The 15019-nt window shown below is 49.2% G+C and overlaps 1 protein-coding gene across 1 annotated transcript in view; it reads left to right on the top strand.

Moving 5' to 3' along the window:
* The window catches only part of LOC146206825 (coiled-coil domain-containing protein 125-like), an 85763-nt gene that overhangs the window by 65661 nt on the left and 5083 nt on the right, over positions 1 to 15019 (top strand). The window contains exons 4-5 of the mRNA XM_084591585.1: positions 14538 to 14647; positions 14703 to 15014. Of these exons, the coding sequence (XP_084447711.1) occupies positions 14538 to 14647; positions 14703 to 15014 (422 nt within the window). The remainder of the gene's footprint in view (positions 1 to 14537; positions 14648 to 14702; positions 15015 to 15019) is intronic.

Here is a 15019-nt window from a genome sequence, read left to right as displayed (position 1 = left end):
GAAAATTCTGCTCTTAACAATTCACCGATCAGGATCAGCGACTGCTTGGCTTTCTCAGGCAGAAAAGCAAGCACTTCAAACTATGAGTTTGATAAAAAGAACTGCGCCTAAAACCGGGTGGCGCTGGCTCGTCTGTTGCACGCCAGTTAGTAACAACAAGATTTGCCGGGCTAGTTGGTTCATATTGAAATTGGGTTAACTGCGCGACAAAGTAGGACAACAGGAAGACACACATACGACACTTAGAAGCGCAGACTGTCAACTTTATTCTTCAGGTAAATGCAAGGCGTATTTAAGCGCTCTCTGCTACGTGCAAAATCATTTGCCATCCACGTGAACACAAGATAAACACTATATTTCCGAAATCAGCAAGAAATATACTAAACCATGAAAAGACATACACGAAGCAAACTCTGGCCCGGCCCACAATCACACATGTAATCGAGCTGTGCTAAGCTATCAAGGGAACAACTTGGCCAAGCCAACATAACATCAGACATCTTTGGACGAAAAGATTGAATTCAAAAATTCCGAAAACACCACCGCACAAACCGTTCATCAGCACATGAAGGCCTCGACAAAAGGAACACCGTAAAAAACACCTAGTCATAACCAAAACTGAAAAAGAATGCCCTAAAAATGTGCATCAGCACTTGAAGGTTACGTCAAATAGGAGCCGTGAAAAACACTTAGTCTAAACCAACCCGAAAAACATTGTATTAAAGGTTCATCACCCGTTAATAGCTGCGTTAAGTTATAAGAAACAATGAACAGGCAACAGGTCAAGAGACCAAAACCATTAAAAAGCGAAAAGGCATTAGGACCAAAGGACCAATTAAATACGCCTTGCATTTCCTTGAAGAATAAAGTTGACAGTCTGTGCTTCTAAGTGCCGTATGTGTTTCTTCCTGCTGTCCTACGTTTTCGCGCAGTTAACCCAATTTCAAAGGCCAGTTGGTGAGAGCGGTTCTGCAGCCACGTATTATTTACCAGGCCCAGTTCCGGCATCTTACAAGAGCACAATGGGATCGCCTTGAAGCCGTAAACCGAGAAGCTATGAGGACCATAACAAGCCTTCCACGACTCATTCAGGTCGTAGCGTTACAGGAGAATGCGCAGCTCAACGCCATCGATGAACTGGTGCAGCAGCGCCGTGATGCTCGCCGACTCAAGGCCACTTTGTCACATTCCACGCAAGCACTGAGGGTGTATGCAACGTCACACATTCTTCTTCAGCCACCTGCGCCACTTCTCCATCCGTGGAAATTTGTACAGTTAGGAGACAACAAGCCAACTGATATCCGCAGACCAACGTCTGCCAACTCGACATCGCTGCTTCGCCAGAGATTTGAAGAGCAAGATACTCACCTGCCTCAAGATTCCATAGTAGTGTACGTGGATGGAAGCCTGCAAGGCTGTGAAGCCAAAACAGCAATCTACTGTCTACGGAGACCTAGCCTGAATCAGACCACTACGTTTCAGCTTTCGGAACCATTTACATTTTTCTGCGCTGAGCTCGTGGCAGTTCAGGAGGCACTCTTCCCCGTGGCTTCCATAACCATGGTCACTGCATCCCACGTTGTCGGCCGTTCTGACGCCCTTCAAGCAGTACGTTGACTTCGACGTGTCAGCCGCTGCCCTAACAATTTGCCAAGACATCCACCAACTTGCGGCGTGCATCCAACAGTCAGTACGCATTGAGTGGGTCCCACGGGACCTGCTGCCTTCCCAAAGTCAAGCAGATTTAGCGACCCGCCTCGTGAATCAAGACGCATCAATCCCACGCCTCCTTGAAGTGGACGACGCTACCCTCCTTTTATCAAGAAAGGAACACCTTCGGCGCTACACACGTGCACTTATCCCTCCGTGTACGGTATCAATTCCCCGCGGTTTCTCCCGTGCAGAGGAGGTTGCGCTTAGGAGGATCCGGGTCGGTGTTACCCTCACACCAGCTGTCACTAGGACGTGGTCATACTTCCGACACTTATATCCCCGCCCAGGGTGCCCGATTTGTATAAACGAAGATGTTGAGGCCAACATTCACCACTTGCTGTGGGACTGCCCAGCACTGAAGCCAACACGAATCCGGCACCTGAGGATAGCTGGCCTTTCAGCAACCAATCCTGCCTCATATGTGGCTTGGACGTAGGGACCTCATCACCGCTCACTCCTGGACTTCATAAAATCAGCCAACCTTTTTCCATTCATTTAATCATTTATTCATCCTTCATCTCATACCCTACTGAGGCCCTGAGGCACTAAATATCGATTGAAAAAAAACTTATACTCGACAAAAGCTATCTAACGACTTATGAATCAGTTCAGTTCAGTCGTTCAGTCGTGTCCGACTCTTCGTGACCCTATGGACCATGTCACGCCACGCTTTCCGGTCTCTCACTATTTCCTAACATCACATAACTTCATCTGCAGTGCCTCGAGGATGCCATTTAACCATCGCGTTCGCTGCCTACCCCTTCTCCGGCGACCCTCAACCTTTCCCAACATCAAATCTTTCTCCAGCGACTCCTCTCTTCTCATCAGATGGCCAAAGTAGCTGTGCTTTAACTTTAGAATTTGACCCTCCAATGAGCAGTCAGGGTTTATGGTCGACAATATCGACTGATTTGATCTTCTGGCAGTCCAAGGAAGTCTCAAGAGTCTTCGCCAGCACCACAATTCAAACGCGCCAATTCTGCGGCGGTCAGCCTTTTTCACAGTCCAACTCTCGCATCCATACATCACAACTGGAAAGACCATAGCACGAGTTATACGGATCTTGGTTGGCAGACTAATGTTTCTGCTCTTTACTAGGCGGTCAAGGCTAACCATTGCTCTCTTTCCCAGAAGCAGGCGTCTCCTAATTTCATGGCTGCAGTCTCCTTCCGAGGTAATCTTGGAGCCTTATGAATAGCGGCTAATTATTTTCTATGTTTAATTAGGACACAATCCGGTGATTTATACTCGACACAAGCTACGCAACTATGCAATACTAGCGTTGCTTCTGCTTGACTCAAAGGTTTGACATTGAGGTTGAGCTGCGACTTTTTGCACTGAGTAGAGCTATAAATGCCCCCTTACTCGGATATCGTTGAGATCTAAGTATCCAGGTGGGTCAAATCGATCCAGAGACGTCCAGTATAGCTCACCTGATAGCCCACAGAACAGAACTTAAAAAATCCTTTAAACGCCTGAAACACACTTGCAACGTCGTCGAACAGCGCTCACAAGCGCTTCGCAGGCCGCTTCTTGCCCCTGCTCCCCCGCCCCCCTCAATATGGCCGCCGTAGGCTTCACCCCAGCCCTTTGGCCGGTAGAGCTAGGTGACTTTCACTTCAGAATATTTTTTTTATAATGTCCTTGGTGCAGACACGCCTTTCCTGAAAAGGGACATGCATTCCAAAGGGTCTTGATAAGGAATACATTGTTCTGTCACATTCACGTATGCCGCATAAGATCAACACTGGTAATGCGATCCCAAACAGACAGAAGCCCTACCGAGTATCGCCAGCCGAGCGCAGGGAAATTAACGAATATGTCCAGGGCATGTTGAAAAAGGAGTTATACGGGAGTCCTCCAGTCCTTGAGCAGCCCTCGTCATCTTGAAGAAGGACAACTCGGGGAGATTTCGTGTTGACTATCTTCGGTTAAATGCAGTTACAAAGAAGGACGTTTATCCTCTTCCACGTATCGACGATGCCTTAGATTGCCTTCAATCCGCTTCCTATTTCTCGACAGTGGATCTGCGGTCTGGCTATTAGCAGATCCCGATGCATCCATTGGACCAAGAGAAGACAGCCTTTGTGACATCTGACGGACCTTATGAATTTAAAGTGAAATGCACCAGCGACATTCGAACGATTTATGGACACACTCTGCGTGGTTTATAATTGACGATAGGCATGTGCTACCTAGATGACGTCATCATATACGGAAGGACATTTCGGGCGCATAATCAGCAGTTTAGTCTTGTGCTGGACTGTATTCGAAACGCCGGACTAATTTTGAACTCCAAAAAGCGTCGCTTCGGTGAACGGCAGAACTTGGTGCTTGCATTTTTAGTTGATCAGGAAGGTATTCGGACTGACGCCCAGAAGATTGCTGCTTTGCGAGACTTTGCAAAACATTAAAACGTAAAACATTTAAGAAGCTTTCTGGGGATATGTTCATATTTCCGCCATTTCATTCAAGGATCCGCCCAAATTGCTCATCCGCTCACTTCCCTCCTGCAAAGACGCTCCGTTTGTTTGGTTCACGGAATGTGAGTCATCGTTCTGACAGCTGAAGTTTTTGCTCACATCTGGTCCTGTTTTACGCCATTTTAATTTGGCTTCTACCTCCGAGGTTCACATCGATGAGAGTGGCGTGGGCGTCGGCGCGGTTCTCGTCCAGCTCCAGTACGGCGCCCAACATGTTACCGCATTGGCAAGCCGCACTTTAATGAAAGCAGAATGCAACTACACAGTGACACAAATGTAATGTCTTGCCGTCGTCTTCGCTGCTACCAGGTTCCACCCTTATCTGTACGGCCGCCACTTCAACGTAATTACTGACCATCACTGGTTGACTAGCCCGCTAGGCATTACAGGAATATGACTTTTCTGCGTCGAATAAAAGTGGTGGCCGCCACGCCGACGCTGTCTGTCCCAATTTACTCTTTCATGCACGGTCAACATGATCTGGCAGCTGTGACCGAAACAGACCACGTAGAATTCCGACACGAGCGATGTCAAGGACACGCACTTACTACGTTGTTTGACAAGGCGCGCAAGTCTGCATCTACATATTTTGTTATTCGAGTTGGTGTACTCTTCAAAAAGAGTTACTCAACTGATGGTGCCCGTCTGCTGCTTGTCGTCCCGGCTGCTCTCTGCAGTGCCGTCGTATACATGCGATGCATGACGACATCAGGTCATCTTGGTTTTGCCCGCACTCTCACTAGGGTACGACAACAATTTTACTGGCCAAGGTTGTGTTATGTCCGCGGTTGGCTTGAAGAAACAAGGCGTTCGCGAACACAAGCACTATTTATTAGAACTCCATTCGAGCGGTGCGCGGTGACGGCCGCTCATCGGCGCGGTCCCAGACACGGCTGGCCGGTGCAGACAGGAGAGGGCTGAGAGAAAGGAGGTCGAGAGGGTTGTTGGTCCTTCGTTCACACGTGCAATTCTTGCGAACACAACACCACGGCGGGAATCGCGCACTGGTTGAGCGGTTCATTGTTCCCCCGCCTACGCGTCTACGCGCAAGACACAATACTTCCTCCTCCTTAGAAAGGGGCCTGGTAGCGGTCAGGAGGCCGGCGTGCACGTTGTTGTGCTGGTGGGGTTATCACACCGTCAACAGGGTTGTGCAAAGGAGTTCGTTGCGTAGCGCTCGTCGCCCGTTTCGTGAACGAGGGCGCTCAGCTCCCTGGGCGGTAGCGATGAATCCGAGTCGGCGCTGGTGAGATGAAGAAAAAGCTATATACACTATTTACAGGCATTTACACAACGAGATCGGCTCTGGGGCCGAAAGCTAACATAGCCATACGCGACTGTTCTCGCGCAGCGACGGCCGGGGAGATTCCGCCGCATGCGCTCTCTCACGGGGCGAACTGCACCCGATGGACGCTAGTGACGAATTCAGAAGCACTTGAGTCTCCGTAACCGAGAATCCGTTGACGCTCAATTGGTCCAATCCGAAGGGGTCTACCGCCAGGGCCACGGCGCCGAGCTGTTGGATGCTCAGCTCATGTTGAAACACGTCGCTTCTCTCCCCTTGGCACGGCTGGCCTCCAGTGCACCGGTGCTTTGCAGAGCAGTATTTTGATTTTGTGAAGGAGGCGTTTGCCGGAGAAGTTTGGCGTCCGGCTGAATTTCTGAGCGGCTTTCGTGTGGATGTACGCTGTAGAACGGCCGTGGCATCAGGACAGGCGCTTGCCGTCTCTGTATTTGGCGTACACCTTGCGTGTTGAAGCGATGCGTCATTCGCCTCGATATCCCAAGTCACGGTACCAGGGACCGAAGGGCTGCTTGTTTGGATCGGTGTCGTTGCGGCGGTGCCTTCAGAAGACGAAGCTGGTCGAGGTGTCTTCTCCTTCTACTTCTTCCTTTCTTTCTTTCTTTCTTTCTTTCTTTCTTTCTTTCTTTCTTTCTTTCTTTCTTTCTTTCTTTCTTTCTTTCTTTCTTTCTTTCTTTCTTTCTTTCTTTCTTTCTTTCTTTCTTTCTTTCTTTCTTTCTTTCTTTCTTTCTTGAAGCCGTAAACCGAGAAGCTATGAGGACCATAACAAGCCTTCCACGACTCATTCAGGTCGTAGCGTTACAGGAGAATGCGCAGCTCAACGCCATCGATGAACTGGTGCAGCAGCGCCGTGATGCTCGCCGACTCAAGGCCACTTTTCTTTCGGTGGGCAATGCCCCCCTTCATGTGTAGGACAGGATCTCTTCCCAATGCGTCTGTCTATTACAGCTGGAGCCCACGCCTGCTGTCCATGGAATTTCTGAGCGAGAACGCGTTGGCCCGTTTTCATTCTTTTAACGCGGGGAAGACCGTCTTCCTTCTGCCTGGTTTCAGGTACTGGCTCCGAAAGGACGGCGCTCCTTTTGGGTTCGCAGCTCGCGTGCGAACTTGAGCTGCGTTGGGGTGCTGTCGGTTGTGTTTTGCACCGTGTTGTGCTGTTTGAAGAAAAAGCGCGCGATACGTAGGTGCAATGACCCAGTTTGTTCCTTCAATAGAGCTCGCTTCAGCTCTGCCGCGTATCGTTCAACCTGGCCGTTTGTAGCCGGATGGTAGGGAGCTGATGTGACGGCTGCGATACCATTTTGTTTGAAAAATCTCCCTGATCTCCGCTGACACGAAGCCGCTGCCGTTATCAGAGACGATTTTTCTTGGCAGTCCAAATGTGGCAAACAATGTTCTCAACTCATCAATGACCGCAGCTGACGTTACTTTGGTCATCTGTTTGACCTCGACCCATTTAGTGTAGGTGTCGACAATAACAAGAAACGTGCTTCCCTCGGCCGGTCCTGAAAAATCAATATGAATAGTGTGCCAGGGCTCACCTTCTCGCACTGTGGGGCCGGGGCTTTGGTGGTGCCTTTTGGTTGTTTTGGCATATCTGGCAATTCTGAGCACTTGCTTCGATGTCGCTGTCGATTCCAGGCCACCACATAAAGCTTCGGGCGCACTTCTTCATAGAAACAATGCCTCGATGGCCTGCATGAAGCAGTAACATAGCTTACGCGCGTAATCCTGATGGGATAACAACTCGGGACCCAGTGATGCAACCGTGGTGCGTACTCAACGCCGCAGCTCTCTTCCGGTAGGCGTTGAAGTTTTCTCCCTTTAGACGGCTCACGTTGCCTTCTTGAATGGAGTTGAAAAGCTCTGATAGGGATGGGTCCTCTTGCGTCGACGTAGCAATTGTATCTGCTGTTAGCGGCGGCTCTGGCAGGGCCTCGAGCATTAACACGTCTCCTGGGTCAGGCGGTTCTTCGTGGGTCGTGCTCAGCGGTAGGCGGCTCAGTGCGCCTGCATTCTGGTGCTTCTTCCCCGATCGGTGTACAAGGTCGTAGTCATATTCTGACATTTTGATCACCACAGCAAGCCCCTCGCGATCGAGCTGAGAGTAGTTGCGCTCTGGTGGTGATAGAGTGCGTGACGCAAAAGCAATTGGTGCCTCTCTTCCCTGACTGTCAGCTTGTGAAAGAACAGCACCTACGCCGTAGGGTGATGTGTCGCAGGCTATGATTAAGGCCTTACTCTCATCGTAATGTTTGAGGGCTGTGCATCGCAAAACAAGCCGTTTCAGGGCCACGAACGACTCCTGATGGCTTGGCGACCAGGTCCATGGGACCTCTTTTTGCAGTAGTTTGTACAGGTCGTTGGCCGCAGTTGCTCGCTGTTCTAGGAACGGGTCATAGAATGTAAGCAGTTCAAGAAAGGATTGGAGTTCCTGCTTGTTAGTTGGTGCTCCTGCCTCTGTTATTGCTCGGACCTTGTCATCAGTTGGATGGATGCCTTCAGCATCAATTACCTGACCAAGGAATTTCACCCTGGGGACGGCAAAATAGCATTTTTTCTTGTTTATCGCAAGTTTACGTTGGCTAGCCTTTCAAACACTTGTTCTAAACGTGCAGCATTCTCCTCGTCTGATGCTCCTGTGACGATTACATCATCGAGATAAACGCATATGTTCAAGGAATTCCATCAAGTATTGTCTCCATATACCTCTTGAAGATTGCTGGGGCTGCCGCTATGCCAAATGGCAGTCGTTTGACTTTGTAGATGCCCTTCAGCGTATTGATGGTAAGCAACTGAGATGTTGATTCGCTCCCCTTCAGTTGCTGGTACGCTTGCGTAAGGTCCACGGTGGTGAAAATTTTCCCTCCATGAAGTGGGCTGAAGACCTCCCCTGGCGTTGGCAGCGGGTAGGAGAACGGCTTGGTAAACCTGTTCACTGTGCTCAGGTGGTCTCCGCATAGTCGTAGGGTGCCATTATTCTTCCGAACTATGCCGAGTGGTGTTGGCCATTCGGAGTGTTGTGTTGGTTCAATGATGCCTTGTTCTTGCAATTTATCACGTTCCGCTTCTACTGCAGATCTTAAGGCAAAAGGTACTGGCCTTGCTTTGAACTTAGGGCTGACATCGTTGAGCAACTCCAGGTCGACAGGAATTCCCTCGTGTCCTGGGATGTCATGGGAGAAGACTGTCTTGTACTTCTCTTGAAGGCATTCTACCACTAACTTCGTTCCAGTCTGATGGACACCGATGGTGATCCCAAGTGCGTCAAACCAGCTCCTTCCCAGGAGGCTGGAGCCACTGCTTTTAACAATCAAGAGGGGCAGCTTGCATTTCTTCCCGTTGTACACAACGTCGGGGTCGGCGCTACCCAGTAGCAGCAGGCTCTGACCTGACCACGTCCTGAGGTGCGTGTCGTCGTCTTTTAGTCTGAGTGCATGCTCCGGCCACGTTGTTCGAAAGGTGTCCTCGTTGATAAGGGTGCATGCAGCTCCGGAGTCGACTTCGAACTGGATCAGTTTATTGTGGATGGTCAAGCAAGTCATTATTTTCTAACGCGTGCCGATGTTGGCAACTGTGTTTAGGTCGTACAGCGCTGACGGAAGTAATTGAAACCCTTGCTTCTCAATTTGTGCCACGACTTCAGAAGCGTCTACGTTATGATTGCATGACTGAGCTGATTTACCCTGCTTCTTTTTCGTTATTTCTCGATGCGTCCACGCTTATAGCAAAAGTTGCATATAGTTGCCTGGAAGCGGCACGTCTGCGGATTATGCTGTTCGTCACAGCGCCAACAGCGTTGGGCCTTTGGAAGTTTTTTCGAACTTGCCTTCATGTTGTGGCTCTGGGTTTAAAAATCTGGTGCACTGGCTCGATAGATCGCCGCATTTGTCGCTGCTGCTGCATGCCCTTTCCGTTTGCCAGACGATGTCATAGGCTTTCGTGAAGGTCAGGTCCTTCTCCGTGAACAGGCGTTCAAGCACTCGTCACGCAGTCCACACACGAATCGATCACTCAGCATGATGTCCAAGAGGAGCATTGTGGGTTTAGCTGGCGACAGGGATGACGTTGCTCCGCCTGACTGTTCGGTGGCTGCTGTGCTCGCAGGCAGCGTCCCAAAGTCGCAGTCGGCAGCCAGTTTCTTCAGTACCGCAACGTAGGCACTTGCAGTTTTTCCCTCTACTTGGTCACGTCGTTGGAAGCGAGCCCGGCTGTAGACTTCGGATGGCCGCGGGTCGAAGTGCTTCTGCAGTACAGCTACGATGTCGTCGTAGGCAGCTGGAGTGCTTGACTGGACTAAAGCGCAGACAGTGTCGTGCGTCTCTTCTTCGCACAGCTTAAGGAGGTGGCCCCTCTTCTGGGCATTCTCCGTGATGTTGGTTACCTCAAAGTAAAATTGAAGGCGTCCAAACCACGATGTACGCGAGGACCCGCTGAACTCCGGCATCCGTTCAGGAAGCGTGAGCATAGCGATGATTGCTGTACGGCGTACCTTAACGCTGGGCTCGGATCTGCTTCCTCGACGCCACTGTTATGTCCGTGGTTGGCTTGAAGAAACAAGGCGTTCGCGAACACAAGCACTATTTGTTAGAACTCGACTCGAACGGTGCGCGCTGGCGGCCGCTCATCGGCGCAGTCCGAAGTCATCTCTCCCAGACACGGCTGGCGGGTGCAGACAGGAGAGGGCTGGGTGAAAGGAGGTATGGAACGTTGAGAGGGTCGTTGGTCCTTTGTTCACACGCGCAACCCTTGCGAACACAACACCGCGGCGGGAATCGCGCACTGGTTGAGCGGTTCATTGTTCCCCCGCCTATGCGTCTACGCGCAAGTCACAACAGGTTATACACGACAACGAAACGTTATGTAGCAAGTTATGTGCCTTGCCAACGTCTTAAGCGAATCACCACGCCACCGGCTGGCCTTCTTCAACCTGTCAAGCCCACCAGATTGCCGTTTGAGAAAACTGGGATTGATCTGATTGGTCCTTTCCCCAAGTCGCCTGGCGGCCGTCGCTGGATTATCGCAGCTATTGACTGCTTGACCCGGTATGTGGAGACGACAGCACTCGTTTCTGCCAAATCAGCCTACGTGTCAACTTTTTATTACACCAAATTGTTCTTCGTCACGGCGCGCCTCGAGTGATCATCAGTGATCGCGGTAGACAGTTCACTGCAGATATCGTGGAAGAACTTTTACGGCTCTGTGGCTCCGAATACAGGAATTCTACTCCCTATCACCACCAGGGAAACGGCCTCACCGACCGTTTAAACCTGACTCTCATCAACATGATGTCGATGTACGTAGCATCAGGTTATAAAAACTGGGACGTCGTCTTGTCCTTTGTGACTCACGCCTATAACACAGCTAAGCATGAAGTGACCGGATATTCTCCCTTTTCCTTCTTTACGCGCGCTTATCATCAACCTTTCTGAAAACAATTCTTCTATTCTCCGTGCACGATGACCAATCCCTGTCGCAACATCTCTGTCCTGCTTAAGAATTGCGCGCTGTCTTGCTCGTTTGCGAACCATCGCCTCCGAAGACCGTGCAAAGGTCCGATATGATGCAGCTCATGCTGCAGTAACTTAGGAGCCCGGAGAATTGGTTTGGCTTTAGACGACATTGCGACGCCGTGGACTGTATGAACAGTTCCTGTGGCAATACCCCGGACCCTTGTTTTAAGTCAGCTGAGCGAAGTAACCTATGTTATAGCTAAATTGGCGTCGACGAATCGCTGCTCGCGGAAGACGCAGCTGGCTCGCGTGGCACGATTGAAACGCTGCAATCATAGATCTTATTGAGCCGCTCGAGGACGAGCTTCGTCTGCCCCGGGTACAACTGTTACGCCAATTACGCTGCGCCGCGCGGCGTTGTGCATGTGAAAAATAACGATGAGGTGAATGCGCGAGGACTGGTTCTGGGACAATACTTACTGTGACTGTTCCTGGCTTTCATGCATTTCCCGCATACTTTGTAAATAATACACCCATCCCCTGTAACAATATCTGCGGGGGAACAATTCTCAAAAACGTTCCGTAAGGAGGGGAGGACAAAGACACAGAACGATAACAGGTGACTGAACCACACATGCCACAAAAAATAAGAGCTTCAAGGGCCAACTAACGTAGGAAGTGATAAGACGGAAACGTGTCTGGAGAAATTATGCTATTTCGGAGGGGGGATAGAGTGTACACGTGCTGTGGATAAATTGTAAAATAACGTTATATGGGATTGTTTTCCCATCTAGTTATGGTGCAGAAGGAATATATTTTAGAGATTCTACATTTCCTTTGGAGATATTTATTCCTGCTGGTGCCAATGTTCTAAATTTATGGATTAGATATACCTCTATATTTTTTGTCCCTCGCAGATTTAAAGCCTGAATATATAATTCATTTTGAATATTAGGTTCGAAGAAATTAAATTATATATTCTCCAGTCAGGCTTTAAATCTTCAATGTATAAAAAATATAGAGAGACATATCTAATCTATAAATTTAGAACACTAGAACTAGCAGGAATACATATCTCAAAAAGAACTTTAGAATCCCTTAAACATACTTCCTCTGCGCCATAACTAGTCGGGAAAGCGCTCCCATATATCGCTAATCGTACAGTTTATTCACAGCACGTGTACACTTTATCCTCCCTTCGCAATAGCGTAAGCTGCACGTGTTTCTCCAAATACATTTCCTTATTATCATTTCTACTTTGGTTGGCCCTTGAATCCACTTTTATTTCAGGACGTGGCCGGTGTGGTTCACTTGACCTGCTATTATTCTGATTCTTTGCGTTTTCCCTTCCTTGTGGAAAGCTTTTCAGATCCGTTTCCCTGTAGATGTATTCTTTACCAGGACCCTTTGACCTGTCTCGTTTCAAGAAAGGTGTGTTAGCATCAAACCTGCTTTAGGTCATCACTAATCATCCACACCGCATTGTAGTTTTTCCTGCCGCTTTTATTTCACTTTCAGGCCACAGGATTATGGGTTTCAGGCTGAGAAATATATACTGAAGAAACATTTTTCCCCCTTGAGCTACTTTCTCCTCACCCACCCTCCCCTACCCCACTCTTCACCCACTTTATTCTCACCTACCCTCCCCCTCCCCAGCTTTTCTTCTTCGGAAGCAAAATAGTATTTAAACCCCAGCCAGTGATGATCGCTCTGCCAGACAAAGGCAAATCCACTTGTCGAAACGTTGGCTTGACCTGAGGCTTCCCCCCTTCTACCCTTGTTCAGTGCCCTTTCTCCGAAAACGGGTTTTAAGTGCTGATTCATCATCCAACCAGCATTGTAGTTTCCTTTTTATTTAATTTTTACTCCTTGCCCTGCTTACATTGGCGTCGAGGCAGGCCATGACTAGACTTGCGAACTGAGGTTCCCCATCTACCCTTATTCAGTGCTCTTGCTTACTCTCACTCTACCATGGGTTTTAAAAAAATGACTAAAGGCCATCTGGTTGGCATGACTGAACCTGTAGCATGAACATTGCTCCTAACGTTGTTACATTACTCTTTAAGCTCATATATTTAGCGCTATGCGTTTCTAATAGGAGTTAAGGTTGACAGGACTGGATAAGTGAAAAGTAGAGGGCATTAAAGAATACCTCTGCCTCCTTGCGTCTCGCTTTGTCGAAACAATACTCAACCATTAAAAGGGATTACATTAAATGCTAATCGCGGTGAAGTTCTTGGTTTTGGTGGAGAGTTATTAAGAAGCGACGCTCTTTAAGAGACAGGTTATAACAGAAATTATTTATATTGGACGCTTATAGTATAGAAAGATTGAAAGCAAGAATATCTGGGATATCAGTGGATAGTGCATAATTCGTTAAGTGTGCAAAATTACTTGGAGGTAAATTTAACAACTCTTTTGCTTTTACCTGTAGACCATCAGGACCAAAATACTACCCTTCGAATATTTCACAGACCTGTCGAAGGGTGACGGGTGCACGCGCAGCAAGTGATTTCGGGCCGGTAAGGTATTGATCTCACACAATCTTTTTGGGGGCTTAGACAACAAGTGAACTCTGATGCGTACTGACTGCATCCTTGCTTACATATGGAAAGATAATATTGGTACCATCAACACAAAGAGGCACAACACACTTCACTCATCTTAGTTACAAAACATCTATTACGGTGTGGAGTGAATATATCCTAGAGTTTACCGTCACGCTACAGTACAAAACTATGATCAATAGTCGCTGGTGTATTACACAGGCGACAGTTCGTCGTCATGGCACAAACATCTCGACCACTCAAGCCTTGCCTTCACAGGCAGCGTCGATGTGTAAAATTCATAAAAGAACGTATTTGCAGGAAATTGAATGTGCATTCATCTAACGCGTTTTAAAACGCTATAGTGTCAAGGAACATTCCCCTATCTTATAAAAGTGCCTATACAAATGTGCAGGGAACAAAGATTCAGTAACAACCTGAGCCACCTGCCTCTTATAGAGTACACCTCGGTAAACTTTAGAAAAGCTCACAGTAAGCAAATTGAAGGTATCAGCAGCTTCTTTAAGGAATTATCCGTAAAGATCCCTCACGAGCCAGTCTAGTCAATGTGAATTGGTAAGGAAAGTAAGCACTTGCAACCAACCTGCATCAATGGGCTACTCCGCTTATTCGTTGGCCTTGATTAAAAGGAGGTCTTGTCTGTCTCGTGGAGAACAACTATAACAAAGAAATGACATGTGAGTGCGAAGGGATATGCGAACAGGAGCCTGGCCGCTGAAGGACGTCATACGAAGTTGTCGGGTCATCACGCATCACAGTGCTGCAGGAGGGGATCATTGAGGGGAGGAATGATATCGTAAATACAATTTCTCTGCACTTAGTGTCAATAATCTCACTGGTCGGCACTGCTGGCGAGGCACATAACAGTCTCCAAGGTGAGTGCAGGGGAAGGTAAAGTGTTTCCGCATTGTGCCTTCTTTGAAATGAGGTGGCGCCGCCTGTAAGATTTAGGCACTTAACTTGCAAAGGCCAGACACATAAATGCAGCAGCTTGTAAAGGTGCTTTCCACTAACGCAGTGCTGCGGCGCGAGCGCGACGAGCTGCTGGCCCTGACTGACGTCAAGGAGCGTGATGTGTACCTGCAGTCGAGCGGCGAAAAGCTCAACGCCGAAAGCTCGTCACTAGAGGTGAGCGCAGGGCTGCTGTGTCCCAGTGGCTGCTAAAACTGGCCGTCATCGCCAGGTGGCGGTTTTGGCAGCTTGCTCGTGCCGGGGCCCGAGCCAGGAGCCGTGTCGGTGCGCGCACGCCGCGGCCCACAAGCAGCGGCAGCTGGCCGAGTTGGCGCGGCGCGTTAAGCGGGCCGAGGCTCAGGCCCAGGACAATGCCAAGACAGCCGACATCTATCGAGAGGCGTTCGAGGTGCAGCTGGCCAAGAACCGGACGCTCACACGCAGCCTCGTAGAGCTGCAGTCGCGAAAGGGCATCCAGCTGACCCGCATGCTCTACCCGGCAGACGCCCGGCAGAGGGGCCTCATCGACGACCTCGTCGAGAACGTGAG

This window comes from Amblyomma maculatum, chromosome 1 (genome assembly GCF_055883805.1).
Source record: "Amblyomma maculatum isolate TAMU_Amacu chromosome 1, ASM5588380v1, whole genome shotgun sequence".
NCBI classification, from domain to species: Eukaryota; Metazoa; Arthropoda; class Arachnida; order Ixodida; family Ixodidae; genus Amblyomma; species Amblyomma maculatum.
This window is presented reverse-complemented; position numbering and strand designations above follow the sequence as displayed.